General features: G+C 42.1%; 1 protein-coding gene across 9 annotated transcripts in view; it reads left to right on the top strand.

Annotated features, from left to right (window-relative positions):
* The first annotated feature begins 432 nt into the window (after positions 1 to 432).
* STEAP2 (STEAP2 metalloreductase) overlaps positions 433 to 19,640 on the top strand; it is a 28,020-nt gene continuing 8,812 nt past the window's right edge. Inside the window, exons 1-6 of one of the 9 annotated variants that reach the window (XM_037152594.2) lie at positions 433 to 541; positions 1,485 to 1,545; positions 2,771 to 2,886; positions 3,435 to 3,613; positions 14,405 to 14,928; positions 18,029 to 18,556. In XM_037152594.2, the coding sequence (XP_037008489.2) occupies positions 14,437 to 14,928; positions 18,029 to 18,556 (1,020 nt within the window). In that variant the 5' untranslated portion in view covers positions 433 to 541; positions 1,485 to 1,545; positions 2,771 to 2,886; positions 3,435 to 3,613; positions 14,405 to 14,436. The other 8 variants (XM_037152587.2, XM_037152610.2, XM_053663300.1 and 5 more) reach the window with 8 other exon arrangements.

The raw sequence follows: 19,640 nt of genomic DNA, 5'->3' as shown, positions 1-19,640 counted from the left end.
GCACGGTCTATTCTGATCCTTAAAGACCCTGAAACTGGTCAAGACATGGTCTGGTATGCATCCGCCTGGTTTTTGTTTGAAAGTCAGAAAATCTTCCGGAGCTGGAATGCCTGCAGGACAGAGTCTGTATGTTTGGAAGTTAGTTCCTAGAATTCTTATATTAACATGCTGTTCATCTACAAGCTACATATTAGCCAGAGTCAGCACTTAGAGAATCTGTCAAAAGAATGGTGGGGTGGGTTACAATTCCCCATTGTTACAACGGCTTTTACGCAAAAGATAAAGGATACCAGACTACTTTGGTATCTGCAGGGAGACACGTCCTGAACACTTAAGGCCCCTGGAGTTTAAGAGGCTTTACCAGAACAGCAGGTCTCCTGACTCCGGGCTTAACCCTCTTTTCACCAAGACCAAAGTTCCAGTGGCAACGGCGAGAGTGAGGGTCAAAGTCAACAAACTGCTGGCTGCGGAGAAGTTTTAAAATGTGATTGGCCACGAGCATTTGTGAACAAAACGCTGTCCAGCCGAAAGACAATTAGAGGTGAGAGAAAACGCAGTTTCTTGGAGACTTGACAGCAGCCGAGGGTAGAGGAAATCTGGGAGTTGCTGTGTAATAAGAAGCAAAGTCTAGAGCGGAGAGGCGACCACAAAGTACCAAAGGAGCGGAGTAGAAAAGTGGGCTTTATTTTTCTAGAGCCGTTTCAAAGGAATCCTGGGGGAGCCCTGCAGAGGGGCAAAGGCCAAGGGTAGATGCTCAGTTGCTCTCGTTGGGGGAGGGGTGGGAGCTCGAAACTGCAGCCGCGCGGCCCGGGCTCCCGAGGGCAGCCCCGCTCGGCGTTCTCCGTCCTCCCAGGCTCCCTCCTGACCCCTGCGAACTCCACGACTTTTCCCTGCGCTCCGCCGCCCTTCCTCCTCCCGCGCTCGGCCCTCTAGTCCTCGCCGCCCGGGCCGGTTCGCGCTCCGCACCCCGCCTGAGCGCTGCCCCCAGGGGCGCGTCACCGCGAGGCCGGCCTCCGCGCGCTTCCCACCCCCGCCCGCTGCACTCGGCGCCCGCCTCCCCGCGGGTTCTACGCGATCCAGCCTCCGGAGGCGGGCGGGCGGCGGAGCGCGAACGCCGCGGTAGCCACCCTGCAGCCGCGGGTCGCAGGCGCAGTCCCTAGGCCCTGGAGCCCGGGCCGGCCCCCGGGGAGTCGGCGCCGCTGCTGGAGCCTTGCAGGCTGGCCTCTCCCGGGCGCGGAGGGCGCGGAGGTGAGCGGGTCCGGGCAGGGCGCGAGACCAGGTGGCGGCTGTGGAGTTGAGGGTCACGGTGCAATCGGCGCCACGCGCCGCGTCCGTCCTCCCGGGATCCCGCGCCCTCTGCGGGCGTCCGTCCGGACCTGGCGGGGCTCCTGAGGTCCTGGTACCCCGATATGGGGAGTGGGAAGGGAACGGAAGGGCGTCTGTTCCACCGATTCCGCCCCCAACTCCTCTTGCTCTTCCCCTAGCTCCCCCAGAGTCCGAAGGTTGGGCCCAGGAGAAAGGAGGCCAGGAGCTACATCATCCCAGGTAGGATGTGCCCGGAGGGGAAGGACGGGCAGGTTACCTTCGCCTCCCTGATAGCCTGTCTACCTTCCACTTTTTGGGTTGATGCGGCGCATTTCATCGAAAATCACACATCATTGCTTTGCGAACAAGGGAGTATTTCTAGGAGTCATTTTATTTATTACCCAATTATGTGACCATGGTGTGTTTAGGCCATTATACGTTAGGAAGTAATTGGCTTCATCTTTACGTGCCCTAAATTATGTTTGAACCCTGTGTTCAGCTGCAGCCGAAACTTGTTAAAAGTTATGCCCTAAAAAATATTTCTCTTAAAATAGGGCAGAGAGATACAGAGGATTTTTGTCAAGAGATTTCCATTATCTTTCCCACCCTTTGGAGAAGAATTGGTGTCAGTTTTTAGTCCTCAGGCAGTTCGTTTTTTAGATGGAAAAACTTATTATGGGCCATGGTTAATTATCACTCAGCACTGTGGGTGAAACTGGGAAAAACGGAACTCGAACTCCTGCTGCTACCTCCACCCTTGTGACTTGGCCGAAACTACAGCCCGGTTAGCGGCCCCCCCGTTGGGAACCTTTTTAGTTCTCTCCAAACCCTCCTACCCCTTCTGCCCTCACTCTTCCCACCTTTATTATTTCTTCATTGTGTCCATCTCCGTTTACTTTATCTTTCTCTAAGACACTTTTTTTTTACTTTGCACCTCTCCTCCTGTTGTTTCAAAAATTAAAAGCTATTTACACAATAAAGATACCCATCCTAGATATTTTTTCCAAATATTTAGGAGTCGTTGGCAGTTTCTTTCTCTTAGCTAGTCAGTCTTTGGGGGGGAGGGGGAAGGGAAGAGACATTATCAATAATGATAAGTTGAGCTAATTTTGAAAAAAAAATGAAAAGCCGTATCCAGGTCACTTTTTTATTGCACTGATGACATGGAGAATATACTTGTAGTAAATAGCATAATTACATTTTAATGCTGAAAAAGTTGCACAGGTGAAGGCAAACAACTGTTTAAAGAAAGGATCGTAAATGAGTTAGAAAGGTGAGAAAGAAGGCACACCGAAAATTTGAAAGACTAGGCCTTCAAGACATCAGGAGATGCATTTATTCTGTGCTCAGCCAGTGACCGTGACATTGGTGTATCGCCCCCTTTGGGTCTACATGTCTTGATGAGTAAAAAGAGGGCTTTTACCTAGAGACCTATTACATCTCTTTTGGTCTTGACATTTTTGAGGTATTCAACAACAAAGAATATTCACTGGACTCGTGCCAGGCATTGTGGAGGCAGCGATGGACGAGATAAACCTGGCTCTGCCCTCAGGGAGCTTTTAGTCTAACGGGGAAATAACAGTGAGTAAAGAAACAATTACTTAAGATAATCACAAGAGAAACTTAAGAGCTGTATGGGACGACATCGTTTTTTTTTTTCCTGCTTCCGGAGAAGGATGCTTTGTCTGGACCACAGGGAATAACAGTCACACTGGGTGGGGTTAAGAGGTGTGCAGGAGCTGTGGAGCTCATTCAGGGCCTTTTCGGTCATGGTCAGGAAGGTAGCTGTAGTTCTAAGTGCCACAGAAAACCACTGAATTTTGAAGAGGGGAAAGGCACCACCTTATGTCTGTTTTAAGATGATCTTAGCTTCATTGTGGAGAATGATTTGGAAAGAGGCAAAGGAATAAGTAGAGAGGCCTATTAGAAAGTGTTTCCAGAGTTTAGAGGAGAGATGGGAAAGACTTGGATTAAACTGGTTTCAGTGGAGAGGAACTAAAGAAATATTTTGGAGAATAGGACTTGGTGTGGATTTTATATCAGGGGTGAAGGAAAGGAAGGACCCAAGAATGACTCCCAGATGTTTGCATTAAGCAACTTGTGGATAATGGTACCATTTACTGAAATAGGAAAATCTGAAGGAATGAGAACATATCTAGATGGAAAACAAGTTCTATTTTGAACCTGTTGAGTGTGAGCTGTGCCTCATGAGATCATAACCACAGCCCCTTGGAAGGAGAAAAGGGATGGTCTCCACGAGTGGACACACTGGCCTTTGATAGATGAACTTCATAATCATCAATTTAAGGTGAGACTAATGAGCTCCATTGTCTGATTTTTTTTCTTCAGCAGCCTTCACCAGCTTGGATACAGAAAATGGGTAGTTGGGTTCTTCTAGGACTAGGTTATTGCCAAGCAGATGTGGTGGAGGGCAAGAGAGGCATCCTAGTCTATTCAGGCAGCTGTGACAGAATACCATAGACTGGAGGACTTACACAACAGACATTTATTGCTCACAGTTCTGGAGGCTGGGAAATCCAAGATCAAGGCACCGACAGATTCATTGTTTAGTGGGGGCCCACTTCCTGGTTCATAGTGCCATCTTCTTGCTGGGTCCTCACAGGGCCGAAGGGGAGAGGAGCTCTCTAAGGTTTGTTTTGTAAAGGCACTGATCTCATTCCTCAGGGTTCCAGCCTCATAATCTAATCACACCGTCCAAAAGCCACACCTCTTTATACCTTCACAGTAAGAGGTGGGATTTCGACATATGAATTGGTGGTGGGGGAGACTCAAACATTTAGTCCATAACAAAAGTGGGTCTTTTTGAGAAAGTGGAGATGAATATACAGTATAGAACCTCCAATGGATAAAGAAAAACCAGGAGGATGTCACTGGAGAGTGAGAAAATATTGGGTCAATGAATCAGATTTTTTATGCTGTCTAGATTTATCAGTGTGAATATTTGACTAGGACTATTTATTGGAAGGCTAGGAGATAGTGTTTGGAGATGTCAGAAAGTCACTGAGATGGGGTAGAGGCAAAGAATCACTGCCGTTGATAAATGAGTAAACGAGGTTGTGAGGTCCAGTGTTTCATCCACTTGAACAATGAAGTACTGGAGAAGGATGACAACTGTTGGCATGTTGGTATAGAGGAAGACTGTATAGATTGGGGGCCTGAGTCACCAGCGATAAAGAATAAGCTAGAAGTCAGTAGGCAGCAGGAGTGAGTACGGGGAGGGCGTATTAGGAGGTGCCACGAGTCTCTAAAGAACTGGGTGTTCGCAGGAGAGAAAAGGAAGAGAGATTCACACGTGGCCTTTAAAAGTTAAAAATTCACCTACCCCATCTCATGGCCCTGGAAGATTACATTTTCTTGTTTAGCATGTGTGAATCAGCAAGTTATGAATGTAAGCAAAATGTCTGAGGACACCATAGTCATGAGGATGGAAAGTACAGCCTAGGCAATATAGCTGATAATACTGTAATAACTATGCATGGTGCTAGGTCGGTACTTGAAAAGTTTGGGGGAACCACTTTGTAAAGTTTATGATTATTTAATCAATATGTTGTATACCTAAAACTAGTACAAAATAACACTGAATGTAAACTGTAATTGAAACATTTTTTAAAAAAAGATCTCTGAGGACAGTTCTTTCAGAGTTACTGCCATCCAGTAATTAACCCTGGATCTTTATATGTGAATGAAGTTAGGCTCTATTTTTCAAAATAAATACAGCACTGCAGCTGTCATTTGGCCAGAGGAATGTCAAGAAAACTTCCTAAACTGAAAATCAAGGAGGCCGTGTAGTTGAGAATAATCAAATTCTCTTACCTTGATAATATTCTTTAAGTACTAGATGCATACAGTGAGTCAAATGTCAACTCACCGAGATCATGACCTTGACATTTCAAGGAGCCCATATGCTACTTAAATCATACTTTTAGGTTGATCTCATAATGTTGAAGTGTCATAGTGTTAAGAATAAGACAATGATATTACCATTATTATATAACTGTAAGACTTGGAAACAAAAAATTTTAGTGTTGGAAAGGACCACAGGAGTCAAGTACAACTTCTTCATTTTCCATTTTACAAGGAAAACATACTCAGAAAACAAGTAGATTTCAGAAGCCCAGGCCTGTTCTTTCTTCTTGACACCATGTAAACAAAACTTCCGTAATTGCCACGGTAGTCTTCTCAGTAATTATTTAGGCTGTATCACCTGTGAATAACAAATGAGAAGGTAGCGGGACTCGCCCAGGTGTGGCCTATGGACAAGCACTGTGGGTATCACCCAGGAGCTTGGGAGAAATGCAAAATCTGGAGCCCTCATTCCAGACTTAGAGAATAAGAATGTGCATTTTAACAAGATTCCCAGGTGATCACATTTGCATTAAAATTTGATAGGTGCTATTCCAGAGCCAGTCAGTCCACATGGAAACTCCCGTCTGCTCTGGTCAGCAGGACCTGCGGCATCTGGAGAACTCAGGAGAGGGGCCCCTCGGCCGACAGAAAGAATAGAGGGACACCTCCCTGGGACATTCTGAATTTTGAAGGTTATGCAACAACAGCTGTAGTTGGAAAGGTCCTGTTGGAAGGGTGCTTCCTGTTGGTAGGGTGACGCATCTTAAGAATGACTTAGTCCTTCCCAGAAAGTGAAGAGAGGAAATTACAAAATAGCCAGTGGACTTACTGATACTGTTACTGCCTGAGTGGAAAAAGGGAAAGGACTGCATGCAAATTCCCCAGTTTCCCCTATTCAAGGGCAACTGTTATTCTTCCTCCAGTATTATTTTTCCTTATTACAAATGTGGACCCTGAGAAAGGAAATAACTACTAAAAAGGGCTCCCAGTGGGTAACTGCGCTCAAACAAAACAAACCAGCCCTGGCTGGTGGACTGAGTGCTGGCCTGCAGACTGAAAAGGTCGCCAGTTTGAATTCCCGTTCAGGGCACGTGGGCCTGCGTTGAGGGCCAGGTCCTCAGTTGGGGGCTTGTGGGAGGTAACCAGTCGATGTTTCTCTCCCTCTCTTTCTCCCTCCGTTCCCCTCTCTCTAAAAATAAATTTTAAAAATTAATAAGAACGTTATTTAAAAAAAAAAAAACACAGAACCTAGCAGCCATTTCTACACAGGAGCCTCCCCTGCGAACTGCAGTTCAGGGTGAAACCTACATTGGGTTCCTGCCATCTGAGTTAGTTAGCCCTTATGAAAGAGTTCCTGGAATCCTATTTCAGCCAGTAGGACTGAGGCTTTCCCGTCTAATCAGAGTTGCACAGCTGTATCCCCTATGAGCTTCTTCACTGAGTGGCTCCATTCTGACCAATGAGGACAATACCTTTTGGACCAGTCAAACTGTGAGGCTTGGGAATCTTCATTTGCATGAACACAGACCTATCAGGGACCAAGGGTGGGGACCCCTCTCGGTATAAGTCAGCTCTTCTCTGGCTATGAGAGTGCACTTTCCCTTTCCACCAGAGACTGTTTCCTGGCTGGAGCAGAGCAAAGCTGTCTAGCCAGAGAGGGTCCTTCACAGCTAGACTGTATCACAATTGATCTGTTTCACACTGAATAAAGATTCCTTCTTCACCACACCCCAAATTGGGAATTCCTGTGGACATTGAATTGGAGGCAGTGATGACTATTGGTTGACACAAACAACAATGAGCATAATTCAGGATCAAATAGCTACATTCATTATCTCCAAATACCAAAATAAAATATTAGGTGTAATCCTGAATTCTTTAGGAGAGGTGTTTTTGATCTTGACTGCATATTAAAATACCTGATGATCTAAAAAACATAATAATTCTGATGCTCAGGCTGAATCCCAGACCAATTAAATGAAACTCTGGGCAGAGGGACGGTGGGTTCTAAGTATCACCATGTTATAAAGCTCCTCGGGTCAATCCACGGCGCAGCTGAAGTCGAGAACCACTATGTTAGTCGGTCGTTCCTCCCTGGTGGAGGAGGCAGCTCTGAGATTGCAGCTCTGCTTGTCCGTCTACCTACCCCAACCATGGGACCCTCTCTTCCTCCCATTGCACCGGGCAGGGTCAGCAGAACTCCAGTCACACTCTGCTGTGTATGTGACAGCCAGCGGGGCTCTCAGGACATTGAAGGAAGCAGGATTTTTAAAAAGAGGCACTCACTCTTAGCCAGTTTTGTTAAAATTTGAGCAATAGCATTTACTGCTGATGAGCTGTTCTAAAATTGGATTGTGGTGATGGTTGCATAACTGTAAATTTACTGAAAATTATTGATTTATACACTTAAGGTGGGTAAACTCTATGATGTATAAATTACACCTCAATAAAGCTTTTCTTAGTTGCTGCATATGTTTCTCAACATTCATGATTCATCATATTAATTATTTAGATACCTAGGAAGCCAGTGCCTGTTCTGTGTTGTTGAAATGTCAGCACCTGGCCCAATGCCTAGTGGATAGGGCCGAATATGACACTGGGTGAGTGAATGGTTTGGGACAGATGGACGGATGGACGATAGATAATTATCATTATGATCTTGGGTTGTGGACTGACTTCTAAATCGGCGTCAATCACCAGAGAGCCCTAAAGTTCTCAGCACAGAGTGGGCATTGGAGCCATTTGTAACCTGTGTGCTGGCGTGGCATTGAAATGAGGGAAGTGGGTTTGTGTAGATGCTAGAATGTCGTGCCTTTCACAGAACTTCTTTTTGATTTACAAGTGCTTTACTGCAACGCAGAAAAAGTTTAATTTGCTAGCTAATAAATATATATATGTCCTTATTTCAAAGTTCCATCTGCAACAAGATTATCGGATGGGGAAGTTATTTCAGTCATACTATGACCCACTACTGCCAGCTTTATTTTTGACATGCACCTCAGCGGTTCCCACTTGCAGTGTTATGAAAGCCCGGCTATGCTCAGCGTCTGTGGCTCCCCTCCAGAGAGAAGGCCACACTGAGAGTGGGATGGGGGACGTACATACTCGTCTCCTGTGTCCAAGCCATAGAAGGAAAACGGGTGGGGAAGTGTGGGAGGGAGGGTGTTGCTTTAATTTATTTGAAAAGGATCCTAAAATTTTATTAACTGAAGTCCTTGGAAATACATTTTTAAATTAAATGTCTAAACTAACCTAAATTTAACCAGAGAGCTTTTTTGATGAAATTCTTCCTAATATGAATTGGACCGCTTCCCTGCCCTAGAAATTGCACCGTGATAAGCATACAAAGTTTTGTTTTGGTGATTTAGGACCTAGAAATGTCATAAAAATCATACCCATGTATAAAAGTATATGTGGAATTCATACTGAGCCTAGGAAATATTTTGGAAATTATTGGTTACTTTAAATTTGTCTCATTAAAATCCTGGTTATTCGAAGAGTCTTCAAGAGTATTTTTTTTCCTGAAATTTCTTTGGTTTTTTTTTTCCTGTAAAACACGAACACCAAAAGCCACTCAGATCCAAGTGTGAAATATTATTAAATCATTTATTACTATTTCATAATACTTGGAAAATGCTTTTCAACTGAGAATGCATACCAATTACCCCAGAGTTTCAGCTGAGGGGAAAAATTTAATAATCTAACTTAAGTGGATTTTAACATTCGAACAAACAGCAAATAGTGGGACTGCATTACATTAGCGCAGTTATCCTCAAATTTGGCAAGCATCAGAATCACCTGAGCATTTCTTAAAAACACAGACTGCTGGGCTCCAGGCCCAGGATTTCGGATTTTGAAATCTGGAGAAAGGCCTGGGAGTTGCATCCAACAGGTTCCCCCAGAGATGCTGATGCTGCTGGTGGAGGAAGCACACTTGGCCCGCTGCTGCCTAGGAGAGCCCATTCTGTTTCGTCAAGTGGAATCGCAAATTCACCGCTAAGGGTTTCTAAAAGACTTCAGCTTCTTCCAAAAAATAAAAACCTTCCCTCAAAGAAATTTTATATTATTTTAGATATAAATAAACAGTTGGATTTTATTTATTTAAACACCAAGAGAATTTAGGTTATCTTTGTGCAACTTAGAGGTTATGAAAATAAAAATGACCACTTACTTATGGGAATTGAAATAGGGAGATTTGATATTTCACCTGCAGAATGTATTCACCTGAGAATTCAGCGGACATCACCTATGGGGGCCTTTCTCCCCTCTCTAGAAAGGTTTTCTCTCCAGCAGGTCTCAGGGGCACTTTCATACAGAGAGCTTCCGAATGTCTAAGTCGGTGGCCTTCAGACTTGCAGATATTACAGACCAATAAAGTGAAAAGGAAGGAGGGAATCTTTATGGGGCTGCTGACACAAGCAACTGTTGTTATCACTGTCCTTTTATGAAAAAAGGACATTTTGTCCACATAAAGTAAGAAAGACTTTCTGTCAGAGTAAAGGACAATTCTTTAAGTTGAATAGTTTTATGGAGAACTTCCTACTATGCCTCTATGCTTAAAAATCTATGGAAGTATAACCAACTTACAATATTATCTTAGTCTCAGGTGTTTTCCACAGTGGCTGCACCAGTTTACATTCCCACTAACAATGCACAAGGGTTCCTTTTTCTCCACAGCCAACACCTGTTATTTTTTCTGTCTTTTTGCTAACGGTCCTGATGGGTGTGAAGTGGTATCTCGTTGTGATATTGAGTAACTTTTCGTGTGCCTACTGGCCATCTGTATGTCTTCATAGACAATGAAAAAATGTCTTTTAAGATCTTCTGCGCATTTTTTTGCCTTGACTGGTGTGGCTCAGTGGATTGAGTGCCAGCCTATGAACCAAAAGGCTCCTGGTTCAAAACCCAGCACATGCCTGGGTTGTGGGCCAGGTCCCCAGTTGTGGGCATGTGAGAGGCAACCACACACTGATGTTTCTCTCCCTCTCTTTCACTCTCCCTTCCTCTCTCTGTAAAAATAAATAAAATCTTTTAAAAAGATAGATCTTCTGCCCATTTTTAAGTCAGATTGTTTGGTGTGTGCTTTTTAAAAAATCTTCATTTGTTCCATGTACTTTTTAATTTCTGTAGACCAGTGATGACTTCCTATTTGGAAGCCAATGCCCCAGCACTTTTAAGGTGAGGTCACAGAAAAGCCAAATTTAACTTTTGATCCTTATAGTTTTAAGCTTAATCAAACCTGTAGTGCACTGTCATCATCATGGGTTGAAGTAGTCCTGTGTAATTTATTTTTTATTATTTTTTTTATTGATTGATTTGAGAGAGAGAAAGGGACAGAGAAGTTTGTTGTTCCACTCATTCATTCATTCATTCATTGGTTGCTTCTTGTATGTGCCCCAACCAAGATGGAACCCGCCATCTCGGTGTATCAGGACAACACTCTTACCAGCTCAGCCACCCAGCCAGGGCCAGTCCTGGGTAATTGAGAGATTATTTTGTAAGTACAGTTTTATATATATGAATGGGTTAGGGTTAGAGAACACCATGTGGTATTTCTGTTCCCTGGTTTTCCAGAGTAACCACATTCTGATCGTACAATCTAGCTCTTTATTATATGAAGATGTGAGGGTTTTTTCCTGCTTTTTGTTCTAACTACAGCTCATCTCTTCGTAACTAGAATGTAAATTTCTTGAGTGTAACCACCATTCTTCTCTTGTCCTTTACCTCTCACATGCGAAGCAGCCTCAATAAATTCATGCTGGGTCACAGCAGGGTAGGTCTGCCTTTAAATTACAGTCGCATCATTTCTTGTCAGTGGAAATGTACAATGTAAGGTTTTCAGTTTTCTTTTTCGTAAATACTAGGCAACCCTCCTTCAGATGTTGACATTATTCCTTTTTTTATAACCCCGTTTTTATGGATATCAAAAGTGTTAATGAAACTCAGCGGTTAACCAAGTGACCCGTATCGAAGTTGGCAAATTAGAAATTGATGGATGAGATGGTGCTGCAGTGTCTCAGCACCAGATGGCTGGCGTAGCTTGTGGAGATGAGTTGCTCTTGGGTGTGTGTATGGCCGAGTTGCCTGGGATGCGGACACGTTTCTTCCCCCTTTCTTCCTCCCTCCTGCTAAAAGCAGAGTGCTCTGCAGAGTCCCCAGAAGACAATTGGGTTGGCAGCCTGGGTTCTCCAGAGGTTACCCAGCAACCATGCATGTTTTGTTTTATAGTATTACTAAATTCAGTTCTTTGGTTTTGATCCCCAAATTGAAATTATTTCCACATTTTATCCATTTTGTAGCTAAAATTCCTAAGTGTATAGCTCTGGATTTACCTAAAATTATCCTAAGCTGAGGTTCATATTGAAACTATGTAAAGTTAGTATTGATTTTAGAGAATATAGTTGCAGATGACATTTGGAGATCTAGACAATTTTAAGATTCCTCATAGATTTTTGCGTTGCAGTTTTAGAATGAGGAGGGGTGGGAAGACTCAGGTTTGAATCCTGATTGGGTCATTACAAATGGCGTTGTCTTAAGATAATCACTCATTCTCTCAGCTTGTTTCCTCATTTTTTAAATGGGCATAATATGTGCTCCACAGCCCTTTTAATCTTCAATAAGGTGATACTATATATAAAAATGCGAACTATTAAGTAGCACACAAGCATATTTTAATATGTGCTTTCAACAATATACAAATACCTATCTCTCAGATTCTTCACAGGCATTTCCTGCCTCCCCCCACCTCAACGCTTTTCCATTCCTTAAAAATATTTAGTACAAAGAGTCTCATTTATTAGGCCAATTTTTATTTGTAGTCACAGCCACTTAAGGGTTCAATTAGAACTTGCCATTAGAAATATAATGTGAATAAGGCCCAAACGTGTTAGAACAGTTACCCATAAACATGTATAAAAATGCAAGGTATAATGAGAAGCCCATAAGTGACATTATTAGGTCCTAATGTATTTTTACCTGTTCACATTTGATTCACTGAAGGGGTTAATTTGCTTTATAAAATTATTAGCAGATAACTGATAAATTGTTTTGCTTTTGTTTTTAGTTTGAAAAGGCCTTGAACTTCATGGTTTCTTAGATTTAAAGATTTTTCAGTTTTCATACTTTGGGAGATGCTGCAGTCTGTACTCAGAAGAACTCAGGGCTGGGGTATAGGACACTTGGGTTCCTGAGTGTGAGTCTGATAACCGTTACACCCTCAGATAACGTGTATAACTAGGGGTAGGCTTGTTGAATGAAATTCACTAAATTACTTCTGCTTCTTTTAACTGCTCCTGAATAAACAGGACGGCCCATGAGTTCTCCAGGAGGACGTTGATGTTTTTCTACTGCCCTGGTGCACCTGAGCCCCTCCTGGCCTTCTGGGTGCCTGGAATCACGCCAAGGGGAAGCAGATAATTACCGTCCCTTCCATCTTGAGAAGTGTGAAGCACATGTAATATATTAAAATAGTGAGTTTTCTCCTTTCCCAGGATCTGAGTTAGACTAGGTAATGCTGAGGAGTAACGATGTGGCCAAAGAAGAAGAATATACTAGTATGAGCACAACTCTCCCCGCTCCCCCACACCCGTAGAAAAAGCCCTTTATTAAATTCCTTCTGTGCGCCCAGGTGACACAAGTCTTGGCTGGACTGCCTGGATTCGAATCCTGGCTCCCCCACTTTCTCTCTTATGACCTTAGAGAAAAGAATTATCATCTGCCTGTCTCACTTGGAACATGACAATATTAGCAGCTCTCTCCAGAGTGCTTGTAGGGATTCAATCAGTTAATGTATAAAACACAAACAAAACTGACAAAGAATGTGCTATAATGAGTATTAGGTAATATTATATTGTCTTTCTAAAGAATAATTTACTGGGTTGTTTTTTTTTTAGACATTGAATGTGATCCATTTCTAAGGTAAAAAGTTAACTATTCCTGGCTCTAGTAATTTCAGATTTCATTTAGTAAAAGCCCCAAAAGCACATTTTGGAAATATTCCACGTATTCCTGTAAAATCCATTAAATCCTCTGAAGTGATCCACATTTATTTTCAGCAGAAAAGAAATTGTGCAGTGGGGAGCGGAAGGAAGGATGTTCTCATTCAGTCCCATTAGTGAAACCGCTTCATGGCAATCGGATTGGTATTCCTGAGCAAGTATTACAAACATTTCAGACGTTAGTCACTTACAAAAGAATTTGACCAGTTTTTTTTTTCCAGAAAGAGTAACTGCATCGTATTCTATTCCAACAGTGAATAAAAGGAGAAGAAAAAGATTTTATACATATTGTATGGTTTAAGACCATAAACACAGGTTTATGACCATGAACACAGACCATAAACTTTAGGGTGCCTGATAGAAGCCAAGGATATTTAATTAATCCTTTGTTATATTTTGATGCCTCTTTTTCTTAGGATATTATTTAAGTACCAAGTTCCTTTTTTAACTAGCTGATTTACCTTATTCTCATTTAATAAAGTCACACACTAGCTACTGAGGTTTATAGGATAGTTTATAGGTTTCACCCCTAGTGACTCTGGACGGTTTGGATTTAAGTTTTTTTTTAATTATTTTTATTTATTGATTTGAGAGTGAGAAACACCAGTTTGTTGTTCAACTCACTTGTGCATTCATTGGTTGATTCTCATGTGCCCTGACCAGGAATCGAACCTGCAAACCTTGGCCATCAGGACAACTCACTAACCAACTGTGCTACCTGGCCAGGGCTCCTTGTTTTTCTGTTTCTGTTGTCCTTTGTACTATCACATCCTATCACAGTCCTTTCTACCTCTAGCAGCTTTTCTGATTTGCTGCCTCTGATCTGCTGAGAAGAAGTTCTGGATAAAGACTTTGGTCTCTTTCTGTTGTGCTGTAGTCCCTTGCTGCTCAGAGGGCCCTGCCGAACAGCAACATCAGCTCACCTTGTTAGAAATGCAGAATCTTGGGCCTCACTCCAGATCTCCTGAGTCAGAAACAATGTTTTAACAAGATTCTCAGGTGATTCGTGAGCATATTAAAATTCGAGAAGCCCCACTTGAGCCTATCAACTTTGTGACAGTTCATTTTTCTAATTTGAGATCCTTTTTTAGCTTACCAATTGTCTCGCTCTGTTCTAGGTGATATAGCTTGCCAAAATATTTTACCTCTGGAAACAAGGCACATATTATAATGCCTAGAAGTGTATTAATGTTTGGTAAGAGGTAATGGATGAGTGTTTTATCTCTCTCTCCTAGGATATCCTGGTGATCTTAGAAGAGCCTGCATCATGGAATCCATCTCTATGATGGGAAGCCCTAAGAGCCTTAGTGAGACTTTTTTGCCTAATGGCATAAATGGTATCAAAGACGCAAGGAAGGTCACTGTAGGTGTGATTGGAAGTGGGGATTTCGCCAAATCCTTGACCATCCGACTTATTAGATGTGGCTATCATGTGGTCATCGGAAGTAGAAATCCTAAATTTGCTTCTGAATTTTTTCCTCATGTGGTAGATGTCACTCATCATGAAGATGCACTAACAAAAACAAATATAATCTTTATCGCTATACACCGAGAGCATTACACCTCCCTGTGGGACCTGAGGCATTTGCTGGTGGGTAAAATCCTGATTGATGTGAGCAATAACATGAGGATAAACCAATACCCAGAATCCAATGCTGAATACTTGGCTTCCTTATTCCCGGATTCACTGATCGTCAAAGGGTTTAATGTCATCTCAGCCTGGACACTTCAGCTAGGACCTAAGGATGCCAGCCGGCAGGTAGGTATTTTTACATTTTATTCTCATCTGGTATGTTGTAGTTATGTAGTTAAACAAATATCATATATTTAAAAACCAAATTCTTACACCCTCTACTCATGATCATTTTGGGAACCATGTATAAGAACCTGAAAGTTCATGTGCTGGTCTTGTAGGGGCACATTTCTAGGCTCAAAATCATGTGGAAAGCTGAGAAAATAACTTGGACTTTTCCGTCATAACCAGCTAACTCAAGAAAAGGCAAGGTTGGCTGACAAATAATGGGACACATTGCATGGCATCGAGTCTCTCCTTCCTCAAAAACAGAAATACAGCAAACGTGTCCTTTCGCTTTCCCTCCCGCCCTCCCATCTTTCTTCCCTCCCTGCTCCTTGTGCCTCCCTCTTTCTTTCTTGCAGGTATTTGGTAACAGTGTTCCATCTCTGTGAAATACTATTTAATGTTTAATAGTCTTACACAGATTGTTCACACAACTTATTAAAATAGTACATCTTTTTTACGTGTAGATTTTAATCCATGCGGGAAAGATAGAGACAGATTGGATTTCTCAGGTTCTCTTTTAGTCTAGGGTTCTGTTTAGTTCGATTTGAAAATAAAAGAAGATGGGGAACTCCACCAGTGCATTTGGGGAATGAGAGCTTTTGTAAGCAAACATACAAAATAGTCTGTGTTAAAAATCTTCGTTAAGCCTGGCAGGGTGGCTCGGTTAGTCGGAGGCTCCTCCCGTGCCCCCAGAGGTCGTGGGGTCCATCACCTTGTCAGTCAGTGCACATGCCCAGGTTGTGGGTGCAGTGCCTGGTCCGGGAGTCTGTGGGAGGCAGCTGACCTGTGTTCCTCTCTCTCTCCCACCCTTCTCTCTTAGCCTTCCTCTTGCTCTAAAATCAATAAACATATCCTCCGTTGAGGATGAAATAAATAAAATTTTTAATAAAGCTGTGGTTGTGCATTATAATAAGCATGATGATAAAATACTTTAATTATTTTTTCCATAAAGACAGTTGATTAAGGACCTTAGAAAATAAATTTAACTCCTGGCTGGTGTGGTTCAGTTGGTTGGAGCATCGTCCCTGTAACCAAAAGGTTGCGGGTTCAATTTCCGATCAGGGCACATATCTAGGTTTCGGGTTAGAGACCTGGTCCGCGTGTGTGTATGCGCGACCCCTGGTCCCAGCGTGGATCTCCGGACTGGGTGCTGACAAAGGCAATCTCGCATCAGTGTTTCGCTCTCTCCCTTCCTTTCTCTCTAAAAGCAATGAAAAAAAAGAAGTCGTTGGATGAGGATCAAGAAATGTTTACTTAAAAAAATTAAAGACAATAAATTTAAGTATTATATCAGTGTATGCGGCATATCAGTCATGATAACTACTCATTTTCACAAGTCTAATTTTATTCTAGTGAAAGAATATGTATTTTCCAGCTTTCCTAGAGACTCTTTCTGAATCTTTCTTTCCTTTTGCATATCCAACAAAGTTTAGTACTGGATACAGGCTAAATGAGGGATGAAACTGAACTTAATCCTTTGCCCATATTGGTGATAATTTTAATTCTTGAGCAACAACAAAAATTGTGGACAACGACTTAATTCAAAGTGAGCTACAGAAATAGTTTCATTTGTATTTCATAGCCCTCATGTCCTTATTATTAATGTTTGATTTCTATTTTTAGGTTTATGATAAAATTTCATAATGTATAGGTTTTTTCCAACAAATATTGTAAAAAAAGACTTTACTTCACCATTGTCATAACTATAATAAATTAATGTGGAATACTTTTTCTCATTTCTTTGTCATATGGGTATGTTCCTCATTCCATTTTAGAAGGTCATGAACATTTGTATAATAGTATAGGCTGTATCACCTCTCTGCCTACACTAGGTAAAATTAATAATCCAAAGAGCTTTTTACATTATGAGCACAATGTCGATAGGTTTAGCCTGCAAATGTTTCAGCACGGTCCCCTCCAGAGCCCTTATATAAACGTCTGCAGGGATAGTGCTGTGTAGGAGTGTTTTCCCCAAACATCATTCAGAGGTTTAGTAACAGTATCTTTCTGGCCCTGAGGGAGATGACCTACTGCAGCAGTGAATTTGGTGCTCTGCAAATATGTGTTGGCTTCTCCCCTGCAGTGGTGTGTCTAGGAGGCTTTGGTGGTGTGGAAGCCGACCCTCACCCCCACTCCTCTATCATGAGTTTCCTGTAGAGCTGACACCTCAGTGTTAGGAAATGGCGGTTGATTTACTTTTTAAATGAACTGCGCCTTGTAAATACCACTTTCCCACTCTGCAGGTATATAATCATAATTTAAAGATGAAAGAATCTCATATATTGACCAGTGAAATAATATTCTTGAGATGGGGTCTTAGAGATACTTACTGGGTGAATTAGCTTCTAAGCCAAAAGATAAATTTAATAAATAATGTAGGATCATGATATAATTTAGAGGGTTTAATTGCATGGACTCAGTCTAGAGTCCATGCCTGTCTTCTCTCTTCCTGAATACAGGGCAGTGCTTGTAATCACTCTACTAGGCAGAATCACCGTAGGCTTGGTACTAGCCTTAGTTGTTGGTACGAGGTTTACCAACAACTAAATATTGCCCAGGAAGGCCTAGAGAGCCAGCCCCACCCTGTTCCCTGTGGGAGAGCTGGAGAGCTGGAGCTCAAAGTGCACCCAGCCCCCACTGAAGGGGAGACCGGTGCCGCTGAACCACATGGTCTAGAAACCTTTCTCCCTGCCTGCCTTCCCTGAGGACTTCCTGACCTCAGGTTCTAGCTAGGTTTTGTTTTGGTTTTTTTTTTTTTTTGCATTCTATTTTCATATCATCTTAGGTAGCAAGGACTTTATTTTTAATGACACTATTTTAATCTATTAATAATAAATCCTCTATGTCTTTAATTTTTTGCATCACTTAAAGTCATCACAAGTGATACTCCATAGATTAAGTGGAGCATGGGACCATTACCATTTTTTTAGGACTAGCAGTTCTTTTTTATATGCAGTTCAGAATATGCCGAGCTATTTCTTAATGTTTATAAGATTGAATTTTTAAATATAATTATTATATAAGTAATGTTATGATGTGTCTTCTGTTTTTGCTTCAGGTTTATATTTGCAGCAACAATATTCAAGCTCGACAACAGGTTATTGAACTTGCCCGGCATTTGAATTTTATACCCGTTGACTTGGGATCATTATCATCAGCGAGGGAGATTGAAAATTTACCTCTGCGACTGTTTACTCTCTGGAGAGGGCCAGTGGTGGTAGCCATCAGCCTGGCCACATTTTTCTTTCTTTATTCCTTTGTCCGAGATGTGATACATCCATATGCTAGAAACCAGCAGAGTGACTTCTACAAGATTCCTATTGAAATTGTGAATAAGACCTTGCCCATAGTTGCCATTACTTTGCTGTCCCTGGTGTACCTAGCAGGTCTCCTGGCAGCTGCTTATCAACTTTATTATGGAACCAAGTATAGGAGATTTCCACCTTGGCTGGAGACCTGGTTACAGTGTAGAAAACAGCTTGGGTTACTAAGTTTTTTCTTTGCTTCAGTCCATGTTGCCTACAGCCTCTGCTTACCAATGAGAAGGTCAGAGAGATACTTATTTCTCAACATGGCTTATCAGCAGGTATGGACCGTGCTTGTTATTTATCTGTCGTTTAACATAATTTGTAAAGTGTAAGATTAAAAAATAGTATACAACTTTGCATACCTTGATATATTTAGGGCAGGGCAAGTCTTTGTTCTTTAAACAATGTTTCTGCATAAGAATTATGTGGCTAATGCAAAATCGTTTATGGTAAAAGCTGCAATCATTCCTTTCTTTGCAAAATAAAAGCAGAGAATTAAATGATTGGCTTCTTTTCTTCCCTTTCTTTTTTAAGTCATAATTGCAATGATTGCTCTCAGTATTGAATAGTTCATTATTTTAATGTTTTGTAAATTGACTGTGTTTTGCATAATGTTAAAGCAATTCTTAGTAAAACTATGCAATAAAATTAGAACCAGTGAAAACATAAAACAATAGGAAGTCAAGATCAGGAGACATACAAGGTCTGTCCAGAAAAAGTCCAGCCATTGTTAATATAACAAGAACACTTTGGGTGACATTGATGTAACCTGGCAGCCAAAGAGAGTGGACCGGAATATGCATGTGTGAACAGTGACTATGTCACCATACTAGTCAGTGGGGGCGGTAGACACTACTGAGTGAGCACGTGTACTGTGTGACCACGGCGTTCAAAATGCCTGAGCAAGTAAAGCAACCAATCTGCATCAAATTTTGTGTTAAGCTTGAACACTCCTTCATGAAAACTATTCAGAAGATTCAGAAGGCTGTAGCTGTGGGCAACTGGTGATGGGCAGCTTCATCATGATAATGGGCCTCCTCATCAGGCCTCGTGCAGAATTTTTGGAAAAACATTAAACCACCCAGGTGAATCATCCCCCCTACAGCCCGCATTTGGCGCCCTGTGACTTCTGGCTTTTCCCAAAACTAAAATCACTTTCGAAAGGGAAGAGATTTCAGACCATTGAGGAAATTCAGGAAAATACAACAGGACAGCTGATGGCAATTGGGAAAACTGTGTGAGGTCCCATGGTGCCTACTTTGAAGGAGACTAAGGTGTCATTGTCCTGTGTACAGTGTTTCTTGTATCTTCTTCGATAAGTGTCCATTATTTTTCATAGGACGTGGCTGGATATTTTCTGGA

Source organism: Artibeus jamaicensis, unplaced genomic scaffold, assembly GCF_021234435.1.
Source record: "Artibeus jamaicensis isolate MK-2021 breed Jamaican fruit bat unplaced genomic scaffold, CSHL_Jam_final contig_3173, whole genome shotgun sequence".
In the NCBI taxonomy this organism is placed as follows: Eukaryota; Metazoa; Chordata; class Mammalia; order Chiroptera; family Phyllostomidae; genus Artibeus; species Artibeus jamaicensis.
This window is presented reverse-complemented; position numbering and strand designations above follow the sequence as displayed.